Source organism: Theropithecus gelada, chromosome 12 (genome assembly GCF_003255815.1).
Source record: "Theropithecus gelada isolate Dixy chromosome 12, Tgel_1.0, whole genome shotgun sequence".
Taxonomy (NCBI): domain Eukaryota; kingdom Metazoa; phylum Chordata; class Mammalia; order Primates; family Cercopithecidae; genus Theropithecus; species Theropithecus gelada.
The window spans coordinates 66,195,179-66,218,453 of record NC_037680.1 but is presented as its reverse complement, the minus strand read 5'-3'; the positions used below and the strand labels follow the sequence as shown (position 1 = coordinate 66,218,453).

Genomic DNA, 23,275 nt, shown 5'->3' with positions numbered 1-23,275 from the left:
TCATATGCACCTGACAACGCATAAAAGCAGACCTGGAAACTCTGCCCCCTCAAATGGCTGCTTAAAACTCACAGGTGGGACAATTGGTGTTGGTTAAGCAATAATATTGGCAGTAGAGTATTATGTTTTCCACACTTCAAAATCTACCCAATTCTCAGCAAATGGAAACTGAAGCAGTCAAAGGGCGCATGAGAAACTTTTAATTTACCAAAGACTTTTTCCACACTAAAAAAGGCTTAAAGTAATACATCTTTAAATAGTGTTACCTATTGCATTTAAATGTGATTGAATTGTGTCTTATTTTAATTAGGTTCATTATGTATTATGTATTGAATATTTTCAGTAACAGAAGAATCTGAATATCAAAATGTTTTAATCATACTGATAGAGTACAGAATTTATGGATATTCAATATGGTTAAAGCACAACATTTTGTTTCGGTGTCTGTAAAAATTTAACATAGCTTATTAAGATAGCTGACTTCATTAAATATAAAATCACCACTTCTTATTGCCAATATTGTTGCATTGGCCATTCCTGACAATTTACATAAATATGTACATATATATGTAACCTCAGACTCCTAGGCTCAATCTTCCTGCTTCATCCTCTCAGAGTAGCTAGGACTACAGGCATGTACCACCAAGCCTGGCTAGGTTTTTTTTAAAAAAATTTTATAGGGGGTTCTCGTTATGCTGCCCAGGCTCATCTTGAACTCCTAGTCTCAAGTGATCCTCCAGCCTCGTCCTCCCCAAGTGCTGGCATGACAGCAGTGGGCTACTACACCTACCCCTGACAATTTATCTATATTTTCCTTTCCAGTTATGCAGGGCCACCAATTTCATTGTCAACTTTATTTGTTTTTATTCTAGCTAAATTTATTTCAATGACTATAAAATGTCCATGCATATTTAATAATCACAAAAATAGCTTTTAAAGTTTAAATGAGGTTAACCTTAACGGGCTATTAATGCTAAACATTATTATTATAAAGAAATTTTTTGTTATTAAATGTAATTTAAATATATGTAATATAAAGAAACTATTCCCTGTTTGAGGATCCTGGAATAAAGAATGATTGTTCTACTGGGACCTGACAGTCATATCTATTGCTGTTCTCTGAATTTCTATAGTATATCAGTGTATATTAATTTTGCCAGCCCTTATCAAATGATATCCTGCCTTCACCCATCCATGCATTAACTCAACAAATACTTTCTGAGCAACCATTAAGCCAAGCTTTCATCTGGACGCTAGGATACCAAGGCAAATAAAGTAGGCTAAATCTTTGCCCTCTTTTAGAGCTTATACTCAAATGAAGGAGACGCAATGAACAAATATAAAATTATATAAGATAGTTATAAGTGGTACTTAGAAAACTAAAAAGAGCCCTTCTTAGATAAATGAAACAAAAACCTCAACTTTGCTCTAATTAATACCAAATTTTAACCTGCTCTAAAATCGACATGCATTCCTAATGCTGAGTAAGGGTAAATAAAATAACAACATTTTAGGTTAAAAAGCTTTATGGTACCTTGGCCGAACGTAACAAAGCGCCTCTGGTTGACCTTGAAGTTAGCATTGCACAGTTGACATATAATAGAAACTCTGTTGTGCAGGGCAGCATGATGAAAAATAGTATAACCTGCTTCATCTGAAACATTGATTGTTGAGCTTGAGGTTTTACGGCTAAATGTATGGAAAACTGCAGACAACCCTCTTTCAACAGCAGACTTCATACCAAATGGAATACTCTAAAATTAACAAGGCCAGAATCAGTTTATCAAAATGCACTTAAAGTCTGGTTTAAGGAAAAAAAGACATGAAATATATTAACAGAATCACATGAATGCTGCGAAAATTAAGTAGAATTTTCACAAGATCCACGCGTGGAAAGTTTCTTACTGGATAATGACTAAAGTTGTTAGAGCTATAAGCAAATATTAAGAATTTTAAAAATATTTTGGGGAATTTTTCTTATTATTATTTTAATTTTTTTCTTAAATATTTTAAAAGCAAATGAAGATCATTGGGTTCCTTCTCTGATTTAAGAAAAACCTAATTTAGAAGTCTAGAAACTTGAAATATATAGCTATAGAAATACAGTTTATCATCAAAAGGTAAAAATGTCACCTTCTTGAGACATTCGGACTAATATTTAAAAATTCAACTAACAAATTTTTGAGTTTTCAATTTGTGGACGTGAAAGCAAATAAATGGAAAGTAAATACCAGTCTAACCTTTCAAGCTGGTGAGCTTCATTGCTCAGTTCCAGAAGCTGTACTTCAAGGCTTGTTGAAACAGATGCGGAGATTTGATTCAGGATGCTAGGTCTGCTCTTTAGGTTTCAGTTCAAGGATTGAAGCCTGGCTCTGCCATTTACTATACGATTTGTGAAAGATCCCTCTCTACACCTCAAGTTTCTCATTTGTATAACAGGAATGATAACAATAGAACTAGTCATACCTTAAAAGAGTTTGTTGATTTATAACACTGCCTAACATAAAAAATAAGTAATCAATAAGTATGAGCCATTATTGAGATTAATCACAATCCAGTGCATTAACAGGTACTCTGACAGAAATTTATAATCCAGAATTATATAGCCTTTCAGCTACTAAAATGTGGCATTTTATTTCATATTGAAGACTTTAACCTATTATTATCCCTAGGATAAACATCTGAGACACATACTTATCAATAATATATAACTTCATATACTAAATTATGTGGTAGTCACTGAAATACCTTGCATTTCATAGCTCTTTTGAAACCAAATTTTTTCTTAAATTGTTCATGTAATTGAGCATCTGTCAGTGGAAGTCTTTTTGGTCTCAGATTGTTCATTATTTCATTTATGGCTCCCCACCACTGTGTCTTATATAGTTGCTGATAGAAAGTTTCAAGTTCAAAATACATCACATAGTAGCTATAAAAAATAAAGAAAAAAAGATGTTTCTCTAACTTTGAAGTGATTTGCTACTTCTCTTTCTATGCTGGCAAAACTTATTTTTCTGTAACAATTAAATACAAAATGGTAGTTTAAATTGTACTCAACTGTAAGTATATTAATAACATCATTATCAACTGTTATTAATCAAGTCTTTATATAAAAATACCTTCTTCATATTGTATTGACTCTGTCTTTCCCATGACAGTGATCTGGGGCAATGTCTAAAAGTTCCTGGAAGGCCTAACTCTGGCTGAAGTTCTGTCTGCTTACCTACCTCTTATTCTTTTAAGCTAATTATGTCTATATTTGGCTCCTCAAGAATTTACCTTGAATGTGATCTGGAATGATGCTTTGGGTAATGGCTCCTTGGCTTTTACTCACTGCAGCAGTGGACTAGAGAAACCCCCCTCCTACCAGGTCCCTGGAACATAGGTAGGGCTTGACACAGCCCTGATCCCTATCACTCTGGAATGGAAAATTGATAAAATGTTGACTTACTCTGTTCCCTGGGTTTGCTTATCATCACAGGTGAGGGAAAACAACCACCTTCCTCCCCTTCCCCACATGAGGTACCTTTCCCATGCCCAGATTTCAGCGGTAAATACTTCAGCTGCTGACCTATTTCTGTCAGTGGTAAGCCTCTTAATATTACTTGGGTTTCTCCTCCAAATGCAACTATTTATTGCTGTAAATACAGTATTCTTTTTTCTTGAGACAAGGTCTTACTCTGTTACCAAGGCTGGAGTGCAGTGGCGCAATCACTGTTCGCTTCAGCCTCTACCTCTCAGGCTCAAGAGATCCTCCCACCTCAGCCTCCTGGGTAGGTGTGACAACAGGTATGTGCCGCCTAGCCTGGCTAACTTTTAAATTTTTTGTAGAGATAGGGTCTTATGAATAGGCATGGTGACTTATGCCTGTAATCCCAGCACTTTGGGAGGCTGACGTGAGCAGATCACTTGAGGTCAGGAGTTCGATACCAGCCTAACCAACATGGCAAAACCTCTTCTCTACTAAAAATACAAAAATTAGCCAGGCGTGGTGGCACATGCTTATAATCCTAGCTACTCAGGAGGCTGAGGCAGGGGAATCACTTGAACCTAGGAGCTGTAGGTTGCAGTGAGCCAAGATTGCACCACTGCACTCCAGCCTGGGTGACAGAGCAAGACTCTGTCTCAAAAACAAACAAACAAACAAAAACAAAGATAGGGTCTTACTATGTTGCCCAGTCTGGTCTCGAACTCCTAGGCTCAAGCTATCCTCCCACCTCAGTTACTATTCTCCAAAGTTCCAGACTTGGTCCTATCCTCTCAACTGCTTGCATGCCTTAAAAGCAAACAAACGAACCAACAAGCAAAACGTCCTTATTTGTTTTTAAATCTTTGCCTCTAATTAAAATGTTTCCTCTGAGCTCTAGTTCCCATATTTCCAAATTTCAGTGTCCAAGATTTAAAAATCCAAGAACACAACACATAAAAGACAAAAAATGCTGGGATTTGATCCTCATCTCTATCCCTGTTTAACCACTCTGTTAATTATAAGAACTAATTACAAACTCTAAGGATTATTACACCGACTATACCAAATACATGAGTAATAACTATAACATTTAATACTTTGTTGAGTCCATATGTCATTCATGGTGGTTATTATTCTGGAATCGCCATTGTAAAGGTTTAAATTAACCTTTGCATTTTGTCGTTTTCTTTGTTCTCTACTAACTTTCAACAAACTGTAGCTAGCGTCAGTAATTAGTAAAAGTTCCTTACCTTTTTCCATGAAATTCCATGACTGGTATTGAGTAATATTCTTTATATCCTGAATCTTCTATGAATGTATTAGCAGCACAATCTCGTATTTTTTCTAAATTTTTCTAAAATATGAGTATGTTACTAAAGACATATCCTTAGACACATCTAAACAATTATAATAATTCTTTGTATGAAATAGTATACATGTAAATGACAAATTTTAAATTTACTATTCCAGAAGACCCGGATAGCAGCTGCATATATCTAATCCTTACTTTGAGAAGGAGGAAAAAATACTAAAAGACAGACATATAGTATACAGAAGGCAGAAAAGCAATAACAATTGAAATGTAGTATTTTTATACTAAATTCCAGGTGAAGAATTACTGTTCCAAAATTTTAAAGGATCTCTGTTCTAATCCTGATTCTTTGAGGAAAATGGAACAATGTGTACTGAGTGTCCAGAGATTTCTACTGCACTCTTCGGTTACCTATTCTAGGACAAATATGGTCCATTAGAAGTCTGTAAATTCTGTGAGGATGATAGATGTACCTAGCTTATTTATAATTTTGTCTCAGATATCCAACACAGTACCTTACATATATCTGCACTTAATTCATTTATGTTAAAATAATGTATGAAAAAATTATTGAGTTGTGAGAATAATCATTTGGAAAGCTGTCTAGTGCCTGTACCAACAGAGGCTCTTTTTGGTTGGATAATAGGATAAAAGAGTTGAGAAATGATAAACTGTCTAAGGAATCATTTAAACCTGAAAATCTTCCAAGGCATTCTCAATTGAAGGGGTGCTGATATCAAATTCAATTCCTCCATGAACATGAAAATATTGATTCTCTTTGTAGTGAAAATTCTGGCATTTAAAATCTCTTCCATAAATAAATGGAGGCAATTCTCGCTCTGTCTTGACCTTGTCATCTCCAAAAATGAAAACAAATTTTTATTTAAAAAGTGAACAACACAAAAACAATCATATTTTAAGAGATCTAACTTCTCATTCATGTAAACAAAGTAGGAAAATTTCAGATGAAATTAAAATCTTGGCAATTATAGTGCATAAAATTATTTTTGCTGTTAATGTATATAAATATTTTAACATTAAAATATATTTTTGGGCATGCACAGTGGCTCATGCCTATAATCCCAGCATTTTGAGAGGCTGAGAGGGGCGAGTCGCTTGAGCCTAGGAGTTCAAGACCAGTCTGGACAACATGGTGAAACCCCGTCTCTACTAAAAATACAAAAACTAGCTGGATGTGGTGGCGCACGCATGTCATCCCAGCTACTTGGGAGGCTGAGGTGGGGGGATCACTTGAGCCCAGGAGGTAAAACCTGCAGTGAGCTGAGATCATGCCACTCCACTCCAGCCTGGGTGACAGAGTGACACCCTGTCTCAAATATATATATTACAGTGCCAATACTGCCCTCAGTCAATTACCATATATATACATTATATATATCTCAAATATATACATATATGTATATATAAAATATATTCATATATATGTATGTATATATAAAATATATTTACATTTTGAGCACTTTCTGTAGTTTCATTGTACAGACATTTCAAAAGTATGCTCAAAACATTGTTCTAGTTCTCGATTTATCATGAGCTCAAGATTAATACCTTACTCCCAATTATAAGAAAGGACCAGAAACTCTGTGCCTGAGAGAATCTTTGGTTAAATATACAAAAACTTATCTCAGCTAGTTTAGGTAAAAAGAGACATTATAAAGACATAGATGGGTATATCTCACATACAGAAATAACCATCCTGTATTTCTGGAAGGTAATGAAACTACACAGATAACTTATTTTTTAAAATAATTATCTCTCCTGGGCGTGGTGGCTCATGCCTGTAATCCCAGCACTTTGGGAGGCCGAGACAGGCGGATCACCTGAGGTCAGGAGTCTGAGACCAGCTTGGCCAACATAGTGAAACCTTGTCTCTACTAAAAACAGAAAATTAGCTGGGCATGGTGGCGGGTGGCTGTAATCCCAGCTATTTGGGAGGCTGAGACAGGAGAATTGCTTGAACCTGGGAGGTGGAGGTTGCAGTGAGCCAAGATTATGAAACTGCAGTCCAGCCTGTGCGACAGAGCGAGACTCTGCCTCAAAAAAATTTCTTTCCTCAAATTCCAGCAAAGGCTAGGTTTTTTCAATATTTTGACTGGTTAGTAGAATATAGTTTCCTCAACATAAGGGACATAATGTATTTTGGGAAATATAAAAGGTAAAGAAAAGTACAAACAATAATATACACTATACACCCTGATCTCAGCACCTAGAATTAACTATTTACATTAGTCCTATTTGCTTCCCATAGTTTAAGTAATAAGATATTGCAGATATAGCTAACATTCTCTTTAAGCAAGTCCCTCTCAGTTCTATACATGCTCCCTACCACCCAAGAGCCATGCACTGTCATGATTCCATTTCTAATAGTTCACAGATATTGATATCTTCAGCACCTGAATTCTCATGATACAAACTTTCACTAAAGAATTTGCAAAATGGCCGGGCGCGGTGGCTCACGCCTGTAATCCCAGCACTTTGGGAGGCCGAGGCGGGCGGATCACAAGGTCAGGAGATCGAGACCACGGTGAAACCTCGTCTCTACTAAAAATACAAAAAATTAGCCGGGCGCGGTTGTGGGCGCCTGTAGTCCCAGCTACTTGGGAGGCTGAGGCAGGAGAATGGCGGGAACCTGGGAGGCGGAGCTTGCAGTGAGCTGAGATCCGGCCACTGCACTCCAGCCTGGGCGACAGAGCGAGACTCCGTCTCAAAAAAAAAAAAAAAAAAAAAAAAGAATTTGCAAAATTTCTGCTGAAAAGTTGCCATCTGAATAGAAAGTCCATTATAATAAGCCTACATGCTTGGAAAGCAATGAAAATGTATAAATTGTGTGCTAATCAGTGTAGAATGAAGAGTTTATACTGAAGTCCCATCAAATTCCATTAATCATGGCCTGTTTCAGCTCTCTATTCTCTTACATTGCTCTATTTGTTTATTAAAGTGCCAATACTACCCTCATTTAATTACTGTAGTTTTAATATGTTTCAATCTATTTTTCAGAAATGAAAGATCATTAACAACCCCTTGCTGCTCTATATTAATTTTAGAGTAAGTGTGTAAACTTCAGTGAAAAATATGATCAGGATTTTGAATAGAAGTACACTGAATTTATAGAGTAATTTGAATGAGATATGATACATTCACAGTGTTTTCCCATCATGGATATGGCATATTTCCCTATACATACATAACTTATTTTATTTTAACTTATTGTAAATATTTCAGAAGTCCTTATAATTGGTATAAATATATACAAAGTACTATGTACATACGCTGAGTGTTTTTAATTACATTAGAGATATTAAATTTTGTTTGTTTTCTCTTTCTAACAGGTTATAGCTAGGTTACTGCCTGCACCCATATACTAGAAACAAAATTGCATTTAAACATATATTTAATATATACCTATATTTTATATTTGATTTTTGGTGATACTCTTACCTGAAAAAGGCTGAAGCAGACTACCTAAATATGGAACTTTCATTTTCTTCTTTAAACTCAGTAGAAATGGAATCAGAAAACATATTAACTTTAGGTATCCTATCCCTCTTCTGATATCTTTTTTCTTCTCAAAGTGTTTTTGAATAATCTTTTTCTGAAGATATAATCTTTGCTGTAGTCTCTGGTAGGTACAGATATCAAGATAATCCTGATTATATTTTATAGCATTAGTAAGCCAATAGCCTGTTTCAAATATAAAGACATTTTCATACTGTTGAACTTGTGTGGTACTGAATGTTAACTTTAGCATAATATTTTCAGCATATTTCATAAATACAGCTGTTTCTTCAGGGCTATTGGGATCATATGTTGGATCTTCATTCACGTCTTCATCATAGATTTCATTAAAGTCTGGATCCTTTGTAATATCAGTCAAACCTTCATGATAAAAAAGGAAAATTTTAGATAGTGAAAATTTCATATTTGGCTTCTGGATAAATATGGAAGATTGAAAACAGGATTTTATCGTGAAATCCTACTAACATGACAGTAAAGGAAAAATTAGATGCTGTAAACCAAATATAAAATTCTAAGCACCACCCACAACTGACTGAACAGACCCGTTTTGGCCAAGGGGACCCCAGAGAAACCTTAAAAACTAAGTTCTTGGCCATGATGGGATCGGAGGTCAGACATGCCTCATTATACCCCTTTCCTTTTGTGGTTTAGACACAACAACTGACCAGCATTAATATTAAAATACAGATCATAAGACTGACAGAATAGACTCTTTGTGGCAATAAGATACCAAACTATAAACAAAACCTAGGGCCATGCCAGGCAAGGGTGAAGTCACAAACCCCTCTACTTAAAGAATAAACTATGTTCTAACAGTCACAAGGTTTTTCTTTTTTCTCTAACAGTTAAACAAACATTGTCCTCAAGATAAGCATTTTTAAAATAATTACGGCATATTCGCCAACAGATGCTGAATAACTGACCTTCCTGTTCCCCATGCCATAACTAGAGCTTTGATTGGACAAGAGACTGACTTCAGTAACTTTATCCTCATAAGACTACTGACCATGATGTGGTTCTGGACTGTTTACAGAGGCTGTACACATGAATGCCTTCAAGTCACTGCTTCACCTTCTGACATATAATAAGGGCCTAATTGTAATGCATTTATATGTTAAGTCTCCACCCCAAAGTGAACATGGATCATTTGTAACGTGCATGTTTGTTCAATACGCATGTTAGAACCCACTTCATGAATGTTCATAGCTCTTCCTACAACTTGTTACATATGTATACCTGAATATGTATACTTGGCCAAACAGTTCAGCTTAGATTCCTGTCTTGCTCCTCTCTTTCTCGAAGTGCCTGTCAGAATGGCCAGCTTGAAGACTGTAACCCTTTATAAGAAATATATAGATTCATTGCAATCTATATCAAAATAGCAGTCACTGTTCTTCACAGAAATAGAAAAAATAATCCTAAAATATACATGAAACCATGAAAGATCCAGAATAGCCAGTCATCCTGAGCAAAAAGAAGAAAACTGGAGGAATCACATTACCTGACTTCAAAGTATATTGCAGAATGATAGTCAGCAAAACTGCATCGTACTGGCATAAAAATAGATGCGCAGGCCAAAGGAGGTCAGAGAACTCAGAAACAAATGCATACTTATACAATGAACTCATTTTCAACAATGGTGCCAAGAACATATGCTGGGGAAAGAACAGTCTCTTCAACAAATGGCGCTGAGAAAACTGGATATCCATATATGGAAGAATAAAACTAGACCCCTGTCTCTCACCATATACAAACATCAAATCAAAATGGATTAAACACTTAAATCTAAGACTTCAAACTATGAAACTACTAAAAAAACTCGGGTAAAATTTTCAGGATATCAGTCTGGACAAAGATTTCTTGAGTAATATCTCACAATCACATTTTGCAACCCAAGCAAAAATGGACAAATGGGATCACATCAACTTAAAAAGCTCCTACGTAGCAAAGGAAACAATCAACAAAGTGAAGAGACAACCCACAGAATGGGAGAAAATATTTGCAAACTATCTATCCGACAAGGGCTTAATAACCAGACTATAGAAGGAGGTCAAACAATTATATTGGAAAAAAATCTAATCTGATTAAAAAAATAGGCAAAAGATCTGAATAGACATTTCTCAAAAGGAGACATACACATGGCAAACAGGCATATGAAAAGGTGTTCAACATCTCTATCATCAGAGAAATGCAAATCAAAACTATAATAAGATATCATCTTACCCCAGTTAAAACGGCCTTTATCCAAAAGATAGGCAAAAATGAATGCTTGCTGGATGTGGAGAAAAGGGAACCCTAGTACACTGTTGGAGGGAATGTAAACTAATACAGCCACTATGGAGAACAGTTTGGAGGTTTCTCAAAAAACTAAAAATATAGCTACCATATGGTACAGCAATCCCACTGCTGGGTATAAACCCAAAAGAAAGGAAATCGGAATATCAAAGGGTATCTGTACTCCCACGTTTGTTGCAGCACTGTTTATAATAACCAAGATTTGGAAGCAACCTAAGTGTCCATCAACAGATGAACGGATAAAGAAAAAGTGGTACATATACACAATGGAATACTATTCAGCCATGAGATTCTGTCATTTGCAACAACTTTGATGAAACTGGAGGACATTATGGTAAGTGAAATAAGCCATGCACGGAAAGACAAACTTTGCATGTTCTCACTTATTTGTGGGAGCTAAAAATTAAAACAATTGACCTCATGGAAATAGAGATGGTTACCAGAAGCTGGGAAAGGTGGCAGGGAATGGTGGGGCAGGAGGGGCGTGGGGATAATTAATGGATACAAAAATATAGTTAGATAGAATGAATAAGATCTAGTATTTGACAACACAACAAGGTGACTACAGACAACAATTTATTATACATTTAAAAACACTAAAAGAGTATAATTGGAGGCCGGGCGCGGTGGCTCAAGCCTGTAATCCCAGCACTTTGGGAGGCCGAGGCGGGTGGATCACGAGGTCAGGAGATCGAGACCATCCTGGCTAACATGGTGAAACCCCGTCTCTACTAAAAATACAAAAAACTAGCCGGGCGTGGTGGCGGGCGCCTGTAGTCCCAGCTACTCGGAGGCTGAGGCAGGAGAATGGCGTGAACCTGAGAGGCGGAGCTTGCAGTGAGCCGAGATCGCGCCACTGCACTCCAGCCTGGGTGACACAGCGCGAGACTCTGTCTCAAAAAAAAAAAAAAAAAGAGTATAATTGGATTGTCTGTAACACAAAGAAAGGATAAATATTTGAGATGAAGGATACTCCATTTACCCTGATGTGATTATTAGGCATTGTATGCCTGTGTGAAAATATCTCGTAAATATATATACCTACTATGTACCCACAAAAATTTAAAATAAAATAATTCTAAATTTATAAATCTCATGATTCTTAAGTTAACAATGCCAATAAAATTGTGTAAGATGAAAGCAGACAGATGAGTAGGTTACTAAGGAGAGTGAAGACAGATACAACATAAGTCCCAGCTTTGATCAAGGAAAATATGGAACAACAAGAAAACGTGATTTTTCTTCAACGAGGGTATCGGCTTCTCACTTGGGCCAAAAACATAATTTGTTTTTTCAGGCTAGTATTATACATTGCTGTTTTTTTTTTTTTGCCAATAAGAAGCTAGACATACATAATAAACAAAGAACCTGCCAGCTAAGTAATCATCATTTAGTAAGAATTAAAACTTCATTTTACTCTATCAAAAAATGACGAATTTCCCGTGCTACATTTTCTTGCCATTTACAAAGAAATTGAGGACTTTCTTCTTGTCAAATAGTCTTTTTAAAATAGTTACATCGGCCGGGCGCGGTGGCTCACGCCTGTAATCCCAGCACTTTGGGAGGCCGAGACGGGCGGATCACCAGGTCAGGAGATGGAGACTATCCTGGCTAACACGGTGAAACCCCGTCTCTACTAAAAATACAAAAAAAACTAGCCGGGCGCGGTGGCAGGCGCCTGTAGTCCCAGCTACACGGGAGGCTGAGGCAGGAGAATGGCGTGAACCCGGGAAACGGAGCTTGCAGTGAGTGGAGATCGCGCCACTGCACTCCAGCCTGGGCGACAGAGCGAGACTCCGTCTCAAAAAAAAAAAAAAAAGTTATATCTACAATGTTACCCTTAATTTAGGCTTGAGAAAACTGCTTGGAGTCATAAGACATGACTGTAGAAAATGTGGCATTTGTTTCCAGTATATATGCTCTAAAGTGTAAATTATACGTCAATGTGTCTCCTCCTTTTTCCTTTTTTCTTTCTCAAATCTTTTTTTTAAAAAGGCCAGAATACTCTTGGGTTTTTAAAATGGCCACTATAATTCATCTCTTTTCTGCAAAATAGTTAGATAAATTATAAAGAAGTGAGAGGGATTCTGGCAGTTTAAAGAAATCTAAAAAGCCAGAGATATTGTTGATAGCACTAAAACCTCATGGCTTGGGGTGGCTGGGAGCCAACAAAAACCACAAGAAGCCTTAGAAATTGAAAGCATTATGTGGAGGCTGTGAAGGACAGGCCATGGTGTAAGAATTTTTTTAAAACAAAAGGTGTAGTGAGACCTCAATCACCTTCCCCAGATAGCACAGTCCTCCTCCTCTTTCTCACTAAAAGGGTACAAAGCACAGCTGAGAGTTGGGAGGAGCAGCTGTGCTGAAAACTAGTTAAATGAGAGTCTGAGTGCTGAACTGAGATATCCACAGTTCAGCACTTCGCCTCCCTTGGCCCCAGACTCACAGCCCTCCCTCCAAGCAGGAGACTGGAGGAAACAGACCTGCAGATATAACATCTGGGGGACAGGCTTCCCAGTGGAATGTCAGGGGTTCCTCCTCATCACTCTGCAGTGAGGTCTACCAGTGTTCCTGCCTCACTCTTAAATGAAAACAAGCAGCAAGGGTCGCCAGGCAGGTGAGGAGAGCCTCTCAGATGAAAGAGACACTGGAATTACAGGACCAGGGGCAGGGAGGGGTGCTAAAGGAAAGTGAAGTAGGCTTAAAGCAATGAGTTCTGACAAAAGGAAGGATGAAGTTATCAAGAAAGACATCTCTAAGGAAAAAATGGAACTTCATATCCCATTTTTTATCAAGAAGAGTTCAGTATTTCCCTTCGAAAGACTGGAACTGAATTAGTAATAAGTACATGTAAAATTCAGCTACTTGAAAAAATTTAAAAAACATGATTGTTCATATCATGAAAAATAATGTTCCCTGAATCAAGGACCAGAAGCAAAAAAAAGAAAAATAAAGTTATTAAAGAAAGGAAATGTTCCAGCAGGGACAACATAGTGACATAGTAAGACCTATCTCTACAAAAAATAAAAAACAAAAAAATTAGCTGGGAATGGTGGCACATTCCTGTAGTCCCAGTTACTCAGGAGGCTGAGGCAGGAAGATCACTTGAGCCCAGGAGTCTGAGACTACAATGAGCTGAGCTCATACCACTGCACTCAAGCCTGGGTGACAGAGTAAGAGCTTGTCCCTTAAAAAAAAATAAAAATAAAAAAACAAAGTGCACATTATGTAAATAAGCTGGAAGAAATACATACAAAGTCATAGGAAAGTAAATAATGAAAAGGAATTTAATAAAAAATTGCATGAAATGAAATTTGGAGGATGAGGGGAATGAGGGGAAAAAAAGTTTCCACAGCTTTAACCTCTTTTTTTTTTTTTTTTTTTTTTTTTGAGCCAGGGTCTCTGTCACCCAGGCTGGAGTGTAGTGGTATGATCTTGGCTCACTGCAGCAGCCTCAACCTCCTGGGCTCAAGTGATCTTCCCACCTCCGCCTCCCAGGCATCTGGGACTACAGGCGTGCACCACCACGCCCAGCTAATTTTTGTATATTTTGTAGAGACGGGGTTTTACCACGTTGGCCAGCCTGGTCTCGAACTCCTGAGCTCAAGCGAACCACCTACCTCAGCCTCCTAAAGTGTTGGAATTGCAGGTGTGAGCCACTGTGCCAGACGAATTCCCTTATATTCTATTATTACCCATTTAATTTCTACATGTATTGAAAGTTTACTATATGTCATGCACTGTATAAGGTGCTGAGAATTTAAAATCAAACCAAAAAAGACACAATTTTCTGTGCTCTCAAGAAGGAGCTTAATGTCTAATAAGGAAGAAAGAAATGAAGCCAATAATTTCAATTCAAAATACAAAGTATTTTTCTGTGCACAGATAAGAGTCAGAATAGAGGAGGCAGTGTCTGAATCAAGTCTCAAAAAATGAGTAGCAATAACCATAGGAAGAATGTGGATGAGTGGTGTGGGGTGAGCAGGAAGAAGGCATTCCAGATAGAGGACAGGGAATGAACAGAGAACAAAACAACCCAACTCACATTACTTACTTGTGATATTAAATAAGTTCCCATTTTTTCTCAATATTTCTATTAAAAGTTCCCTTCTGCTATTTTGCTATCATGAGATGTTTTCTTCTTTCCTTCCATCCTCCTAGCCTTCTGGAAAGAGTTCAAGAATTTATGAATTAGATGAAGGGATCCACCCTAACTAAAATACCTGCTGAGAAACCTGGGTAACATGACCAGATTTTTGGTGTGCTCTATTCTCTACTATTGCTACTGTTTTTAAAGAATGATGTTGCTGGTGGTTTGCACAGTGCAAAGCTAAGTGAGAGGTAAAGGTTAACTTGGCCAAGACTGATTCCCAGCAGTCTGCCCTCCCAAAAAGAGTTGGCTTTCTGCACAATTCCTTGGAAATCCGCTGTGGCACAGTGTTTAAGGTAATCACATGGTCAGCTGCAAGGTGTGAACAGTTTCCCAGTCATGCCAAGAGAGGAGCTGCTGTTTTCCCAAACGTGAATAGTGATGTAACAACTTACACTGCTGCTAGCTTGACACTGTGTACCTGCAATTACAAAGCTTGGACACCAGCTCTCTGATCATGCCAGTGGAGAGGTAGTACACTCCCTCAGTCTGTAACACTAAGCTTGGAAGAAAAGGCTGCAGTCAAGTTTCCATGAGTCACACTGTGTATTAGACATCTTTTGTTCCCTACCTCACATCCTTTCAGACCACATTTTTAAACTGTAGTTTTTGCTCCACACAGACTTGACCTGACTGTACCTCGCCTCAAGTGCACCACAGGATTATTTTGCCCTGAAGCTTCTCTGCCACTGCTGTTAAGACTCCTGATGGAGGCCGGGCGCGGTGGCTCAAGCCTGTAATCCCAGCACTTTGGGAGGCCGAGATGGGCGGATCACGAGGTCAGGAGATCGAGACCATCCTGGCGAACACCGTGAAACCCCATCTCTACTAAAAAATACAAAAAACTAGCCGGGCGAGGTGGCGGGCGCCTGTAGTCCCAGCTACTCGGGAGGCTGAGGCAGGAGAATGGCGTAAACCCGGGAGGCGGAGCTTGCAGTGAGCTGAGATCCGGCCACTGCACTCCAGCCCGGGCTACAGAGCGAGACTCCGTCTCAAAAAAAAAAAAAAAAAAAAAGACTCCTGATGGAACCCATCCAGCCATTCTGGTGTAGGAACAAATCTGAAAGCATGAGCAAGTTAACCCTCCATTCAAACTTTGGCTAATGAGAGACAGTAGCCAGTGGATACACTCTTCCCTTATCTATCCTGTCTTAATCATTTAGAGCTATTATAAGAAAATAGCATAGACTGGGTAGCTTATAAAGAATAGAAAATTATTTCTCACAGCTGTAAGGGCTGGGATATCCAAGATCAAGTTAGATGTGGTGTCTGATGAGGACCCATTCCCTGGTTCATGGATGTTACCTTCTTGCTGTATCTGTACAGGGTGGAAGGGACAGGGCAGCTCTCTGGGGCCTCTTTTATAAGGGCATTAATTCCATTCATGAGGGTCTGTCCTCATGAACTAATCACCCTCCAATGGTCCCATGTCCTAATGCCATTGGTGATTAGGTTTCAACATTTGAATTTCAGGGAGACATAAACATTCAGACCATAGCACATCCCTTAGGCTGGCAATTCTGCAGTGTATTCTATATGACTCCTCAGAATGTCCCAACGAAATAAATCCCAATTGCCAAAGTGGTGAAAAAGCTCAACAGCACATTCTTGGGTTGATGCTCCCTCCTTTTCTATTCACTTTTCCTGTCCCTCACTCCTGTTCCTTGGAATCATTTCTCAAAAACTAACTTGACTCATGTCCTTGTTTCTGATGCAATTTGGAGGGTAACCTAGGCTAAAACATCTTGCTCTTGTATCCTTTCCTCTGACCTGATGCTTCTTTAATCAGGTAGCATAAAAGCCCAAGGGTTCAGGTCCCTTTCTTAGAGTCTGACTATTGGCCCTGTAGGATTTCACAGTGGTACTCCAGGTGTGGTGCATGATGGGGAAACCTGTGCCTATTCCTGCTACTGCCACCATGAGTTTCCCCCTATAAACTACTTCAGTAGGTCTAGTATGTATGCTGGTGGTCATTTACCATTGCTTGCACCACACATTGTTGAAGTTTCTAAAGCAGACACCCAATGTGCAGTGGAGGGAGAAAAAAATATTTCTCCTAGGTGTAATGTTCATCTTGTTTTTTTTCCCTAAGAGGTGGGGTTCTCACTATGTTTCCCGGCTGCAGAGTGCTGGTTATTCACAGGTGCGAACATAGCACACTACAGCCTCGAACTTCTGGCCTCAAGTAATTCTCCTGCCTCAGCCTCCTGAGTAGCTGGGAATAAAGACAGATTCCACCATGCATGGCTGTGATGCTCATCTTTGATTGTCCAGGAGCCAACAGCATTAAGCACTTTATTGTAAACACACCCAACACTATCCCCAGGCACATGATAGTAGACTGACTGAATTTGTTAAGGTTTCCAACGTCATTTATAAACAATTTTAAAAAGGTTTGAGGCAGAGAGCAGTCAGAATGCTGTTGCAGTGGAAAAGGGTATTCTGTACTACAGTGTTACAGTAGAGATAAGCCAAAGTAGATGATTTTGAGAGATATTTTAAAAGTAGAATCACAAAACTCAAGATGTAAGTTTCCTATCAGGAAAGGACTGATATTTAGCTAATATGCATCAGTAACGCCACATTGTTAAAATACACAACCCTCAACTGGCAAACTGAATTGCTGCAGCCCCAAGCTCATTGAATACCTCCCTCCCCAGGGATCCCCTGAAAAGCTCCATGATCCAGAAAAGGGTAAATATGACAAGCAGGAGGTCTCCGAGACCCTGCTCCAGCATTATGGCTGACGTCCATTCTGATTGGTCAGTGCCAGTACTGTGCTGGTGGTTGTTTTGAGTATCACCCCTGAAAATGTAGGTGTAGAAAACAGACAGCATTAGTCTTTTGGTGCTCTCCCTTTCCACCTACAACTTGACTAGAATGTTCCTATGTGTCTCTGATCCCCTGACCAGGTGCACCACTGCAAGGGAATCCTCATAGAGGGTGGCAGCCTCAGATATGACACACAGCTGGATGAAATAGACCAGATCCTGGGCCATGAAGTGGCTTGATGTAACTAACTTTGTCATCAAGTAAGCAGGAGCCCTCTTCCCTTAGTTACACAAGACATGTGCTCCTTCCTGCCATGACCAGGTCTCTGTTGGTGCTCTAACTGGATGATCCAAAGGCTCTCGTGGCTTTAACATGTGGATGATTAATCAATATGTATCTAACCTTTATCACTTTCTAGAATTTGACTTCTATACTGAAAGTTTCCATCTAGATATCTGAATCTAAAAAGAGGCTGTTGTTTCTTTACCAATTTGGCATATGCCCATTCAGAATGATGAATCATCAGTCCCACGTCCTCTCAAATGAGAGCCTCAGGTAAATTTGTAAAAAGGGAAACAAAAGTAAACACAATTTTTGTCAGAAATGTCAAGGCTCTAACGCTGTTGGAAACCATCACCCACTCTTGCTGATCCTTAACCTCCACGGACCTCAGATCTTCACAAAGCTCTTAGCATCACCTTGATCCAGATAAATTACCTTTAAATTAAAAAAAGGGCTTAACATTCTCCAAGACAGATCACAGGTCACAAAACAAGTCTCAATTAATTTTAAAAAATCAAAATTATATAAAGTATCCTCTCAGATCACAGTGGAATAAACTGGAAATAAACTCCAAAAGGAACCCACAAAACTATACAAACACATGGAAATTAAATAATCTGCTCCAGAATGATCTTTGGGTCAACAATGAAACCAAGATGGAAATTTAAAAATCTTTGAACCAAACGGTAATAGTGATATCAAAACATCTGGGATTACAGCAAAAGTGGAGCTAAGAGGAAAGTTCATAGCATTAAATGCCTACATTAAAAAGTCTGAAAGAACACAAATAGACAATCTAAGGTTACACCTCAAGGAACTAGAGAAACGGGAACAAACCAAACCCAAACCAAGTAGAAGAAAAGAAATAAAGATTAGAGCGGAACTAAATGAAATTGAAACAAGAAAACAATACGAAAGATCAATGAAACAAAAAGCTGTTTTTTTGAAAAGATAAAATTGATACACGATTAGCTAGATTAACCAAGAAAAGAAGAGAGAAGATCCAAATAAGCTCAACTAGAAATGAAACAGGAATCATTACAACCGATACCACAGAAATACAAAAGATCATTTGGGGTTACTATAAACACCTTTATATGTACAAACTAGAAAATCTAGAGGAGATGGATAAATTCCTGGAAATATACAACCCTCCTAGACTAAATCAGGAAGAAACAGAAACTCTGAACAGACCAGTAACAAGTAGAGAGCTTGAAACAATAAAAAATTGCCAACAACAAAAAAGTCCAGGACCAGATGGATTCACAGCTGCATTCTATGAGACATTCAAAGAAGAACTGGTATCATTCTTACTGAAACTATTCCAAAAGATAAAGAGGGAATTCTCTCTGAATTATTCTGTGAAGTCAGTATCACCCTAATATCCAAACCAGGAAAGGACATAACAAAAAAAGAAAACTACAGACCAATATCCATGATGAACATGGATGCAAAAATCCTCAAGAAAATACTAATGGAATCCGACAGCATATCAGAAAGATAATACACCATGATCAAGTGGGTTTCATACCAGGGATGAAGGGATGGTTTAACATATGCAAGTCAATATATGTGATACATTCTATAGACAGAATCAAAAACAAAAATCATCTCAATAGATGCAGAAAAAGCATTTGACAAAATCCAGCATTGCTTTACGATTAAAACTCTCAGCAAAATGGCCATAGAAGAGACATACCTCAAGGTAATAAAAGTCCTCTATAACAAACCCACAGCCAACATTATACTGAACAGGAAAAAGTTGAAAGCATTTCCCCTGAGAACTGGAACAAGACAAGGATGCTCACTCTCACCACTTCTATTCAACATAGTACTGGAAGTCCTAGCCAGAAGAATCAGACAAGAGAAATAAATAATGGGCATCCAATTTGGTAAAGAAGAAGTCAAACTGTGGCTGTTTGCCAATGATAAGATCATATGCCTAGAAAACACTGAAGATTCATCCAAAAACCTCCTAGATGCCATAAAGGAATTCAGTAAAGTTTCAGGATACAAAATCAATGAACACCAATCAGTAGCACTGCTATACACCAACAACAACCAAGCTGAGACTCAAATCAAGAACTCAATCCCTTTTACAACAATTGCAAAACACAAAAGAAAGTAAAATAACATAACATAACATAAAATACTTAGGAATATACCTAATCAAGGAGGTGAATAATTTTTACAAGGAAAACTACAAAACACTGCTGAAAGAAATCATTGATGACACAAACAAATGAAAACACATCCCATGCTCATTGATGGGTAGAATCAATATTGTGAAAATGACCATACTGCCAAAAGCAATCTACAGATTCAATGCAATTCTCATAGAAATACTATCATCATTCCTCACAGAACTAGAAAAAACAATCCTAAAAGTCATATAGAACCAAAATGAGCCCACATAGCTAAAGCAAGACTAAGCAAAAAGGATAAATCTGGAGGCATCACATTACCTGCTTCAAACTATACTACAAGGCTATAGTTACCAAAACAGCATGGTACTGGTATGAAAATAGGCACACAGACCAATGGAACAGAATAGAGAACCTGGAAATAAAACCAAGTACTTATGGGCAACTGATCTTTGTCAAAGCAAACACAAACGTAAAGTGGGGAAAGGGCACCCTTATTCAACAAATGGTGCTGGGATAATTGGCAAGCCACATGAAGCTGGATCTTCATCTCTCAGCTTATCAAAAATCAACTCAAGATGGATCAAGAACTAAATCTAAGACCTGAAACCATAAAAATTCTAGAAGATAACTTGGGCAAACCCTTCTAGACATTGGCTTAGGCAAAGAGTTCATGACCAAGAACCCAAAAGCAAATGCAACAAAAACAAACATAAATAGATGTGACCTAATTAAACTAAAAAGCTTTTAAACAGCAAAAGAAACAGAAACTCTATTGAGTAAACAGACAACCCACAGAGTAGGAGAAAATATTTGCAAACTATGCTTCCAACGAAGGACCAATATCCAGAATCTACAAGGAACTCAAACAAATCAGCAAAAAGAAAACAAACATTCCCATCAAAAAGTGGGCAAAAGATATGAATAGACAATTCTCAAATGAAGATATACAAAAGGCCAACAGACACATGAAAAATGCTCAACATCACTAATTATCAGAGAAATGGAAATCAAACCACACTGAGATACCATCTTACTCCTGCAAGAATGGCCATAATTTAAAAATCAAAAAATAATAGATGTTTGCATGGTTGTGGTAAAAAGGGAATACTTACACTGCTGGTGGAAGTGCTAGTACAACCACTATGGAAAACAGTATGGAGATTCCTTAAAGAACTAAATGTAGAACTACCATTTGATCCAGCAATCCCACTACCAGGTATCTACCCAGAGGAAAAGAAGTCACTATATGAAAAAGACACTTGCACACGCATGTTTATAGGAGGACAATTCGCAATTGCAAAAATATGGAACCAGTCTAAATGCCCATCAACCAATGAGTAGATAAAGAAAAAGTGGTGGCTGGGTGCGGTGGCTCATGTCTGTAATCCTAGCACTCTAGGAAGTCAAGATGGGAGGATCGTTTGAGGCCAGGGGTTCGAGGCCAGCCTGTTCAACATAGGGAGACCCCCATTTCCAAAAAAAAAAAAAAGAAAATACATATACCATGGAATACTACTCAGCCATAAAAATGAATGAAATAATGGCATTCACAGCAACATGGATGGAGTTGGAGACCATTATTCTAAGTGAAGTAACTCAGGAATGGCAAGCCAAGTATTCTATGTTCACCCTTATAAGTGGGAGCTAAGCTATGAGGATGCAAAGGCATAAGAATGATATAATGGACTTTGGGGACTCTAGAGGAAAGGTAGGAGGAGAGTGAGGGATAAAAGTCTATACATGGGGTACCATGTACACTGCTCGGGTGACTGGTGCACCAAAATCTCAGAAATCACCACTAAAGAACTTAGCCATGTAACCAAAAATCACCTGTTCCCCCAAAAACTACTGAAATAAAATTTAAACATTTAAAAAATGGCTTTGAATAAAAATAATTAAGAAGTGGCCACCTGCAGTGACTCACACCTGTAATCCCAGCACTTTGGGAGGCCTGGGTGGGTGAATGGCTTGAGCTCAGGAGTTCGTGACCACCCTGGGCAACACAGTAAGACTCCGTCTCAAAAAAAAAAAAAAAAAAAAATTTTAAGAAGTGTTAAATTCTCTTACCTGCTGAACTAAACTCTGAAAAAATGTCTTTATCTGTTTGAGGTTTTCCGTCGGCATCAATGTCCATGATGGTACGCCATAATTCAGAGAATCTAGCTCGTTTTTCTTTGGGCATATATATTCCATGCCATAGTGCTTTCAGCATGTAGTCAATATTAATCAGAATTTGCCCAATTCTGGTATCATAATAAGCTGGAGGTAACTGACAAGAAGAACTCTGATCATAATTAGCTTCTAAACTGATGGAAGGGATTTGATTTAGGCAATAAATTCCAATAGCCAACTCTCTTATCATTTGATGGACTTCTCTATAGTCTAAGAGGGCAGTAGGGTCCACGGGAGTCAGTAGGATTGCAGTGGAGAAGCCTACATTATTCATTTGACTCATAATTCCACACGGGAGGTCTCCTTGAGAGCGAACATCTTCTTTGGTAGACAACCAGCTAACCAGTGCAGTAGTTAGTAACTCTTGTATTTCACTCCGATCATATTTTTCAAAAAAAGCAGATGCATTTCTTTGTATTGCTAAATTTTCCAGGTAGGTTTCTTCATCTTGAACTTGCTCAAATCTAGGTAATCCTTTTTTGGGCAATCTTAACATTTCCAATTAAATCTAGTGTGTCCTTTTTGAAACTTCTGCAATGAATAAAAAGGAAAAGATTATCAATAAAATCTGACATGGCAATGACACTGGATTTCTGTAGAAATAAATCTGTACCTTTCACCTATATAAGGTTAATTTTTCATGGTCAACGGTTACAGTTTTCAAATTAAAAATAACTGCAGTACATGAAAGCTGAAATTTGAATTAAAATAATTAAAATTATAAAATCTTTAATATTAACCATGTTCTGCTTTTCAAAGAAGTCAAAAGACAAGAAGATACATGTCAAAAAGAAATGTTAAGTTTATGTGTGAGAAGCTACTGTTACATACCTATTTTGTTGCTGGAGAGGCATTCTTTTGTGTATGTTTGTGTCTGTCTGTGTTGCTATAAAGTAGTACCTGAGACTGCATAATTTATAAAGAAAAGACGTTTATTTGGCTCACAAGTCTGCAGGCTGTACAAGCATGGCACCAGCATCTGCTCAGCTTCTGGGGAGACCAAGCTTACAATCATGGTGGAAGGGGAAGGGGAGCCAGTGTGTCACATGGTAAGAGAGGGAACAATAGAGAGAAAGGGGAGGTATCTATTCTTAAACAACCAGATCTTTCATGAGCTCAGAGGTAGACTTCACTCTGCC

The 23,275-nt window shown here is 38.1% G+C and overlaps 1 protein-coding gene across 1 annotated transcript in view; it reads right to left on the bottom strand.

Annotated features, from left to right (window-relative positions):
* ANKAR (ankyrin and armadillo repeat containing) overlaps positions 1-23,134 on the bottom strand; it is a 71,728-nt gene extending 48,594 nt beyond the window's left edge. The window contains exons 1-7 of the mRNA XM_025405476.1: positions 23,082-23,134; positions 22,032-22,667; positions 8,241-8,678; positions 5,475-5,638; positions 4,720-4,823; positions 2,749-2,929; positions 1,535-1,754 (exon numbers count right to left, since the gene is read on the bottom strand). Coding sequence (XP_025261261.1) covers positions 1,535-1,754; positions 2,749-2,929; positions 4,720-4,823; positions 5,475-5,638; positions 8,241-8,678; positions 22,032-22,632 — 1,708 coding nt within the window. The 5' untranslated portion in view covers positions 22,633-22,667; positions 23,082-23,134. The remainder of the gene's footprint in view (positions 1-1,534; positions 1,755-2,748; positions 2,930-4,719; positions 4,824-5,474; positions 5,639-8,240; positions 8,679-22,031; positions 22,668-23,081) is intronic.
* Positions 23,135-23,275: the final 141 nt, after the last annotated feature.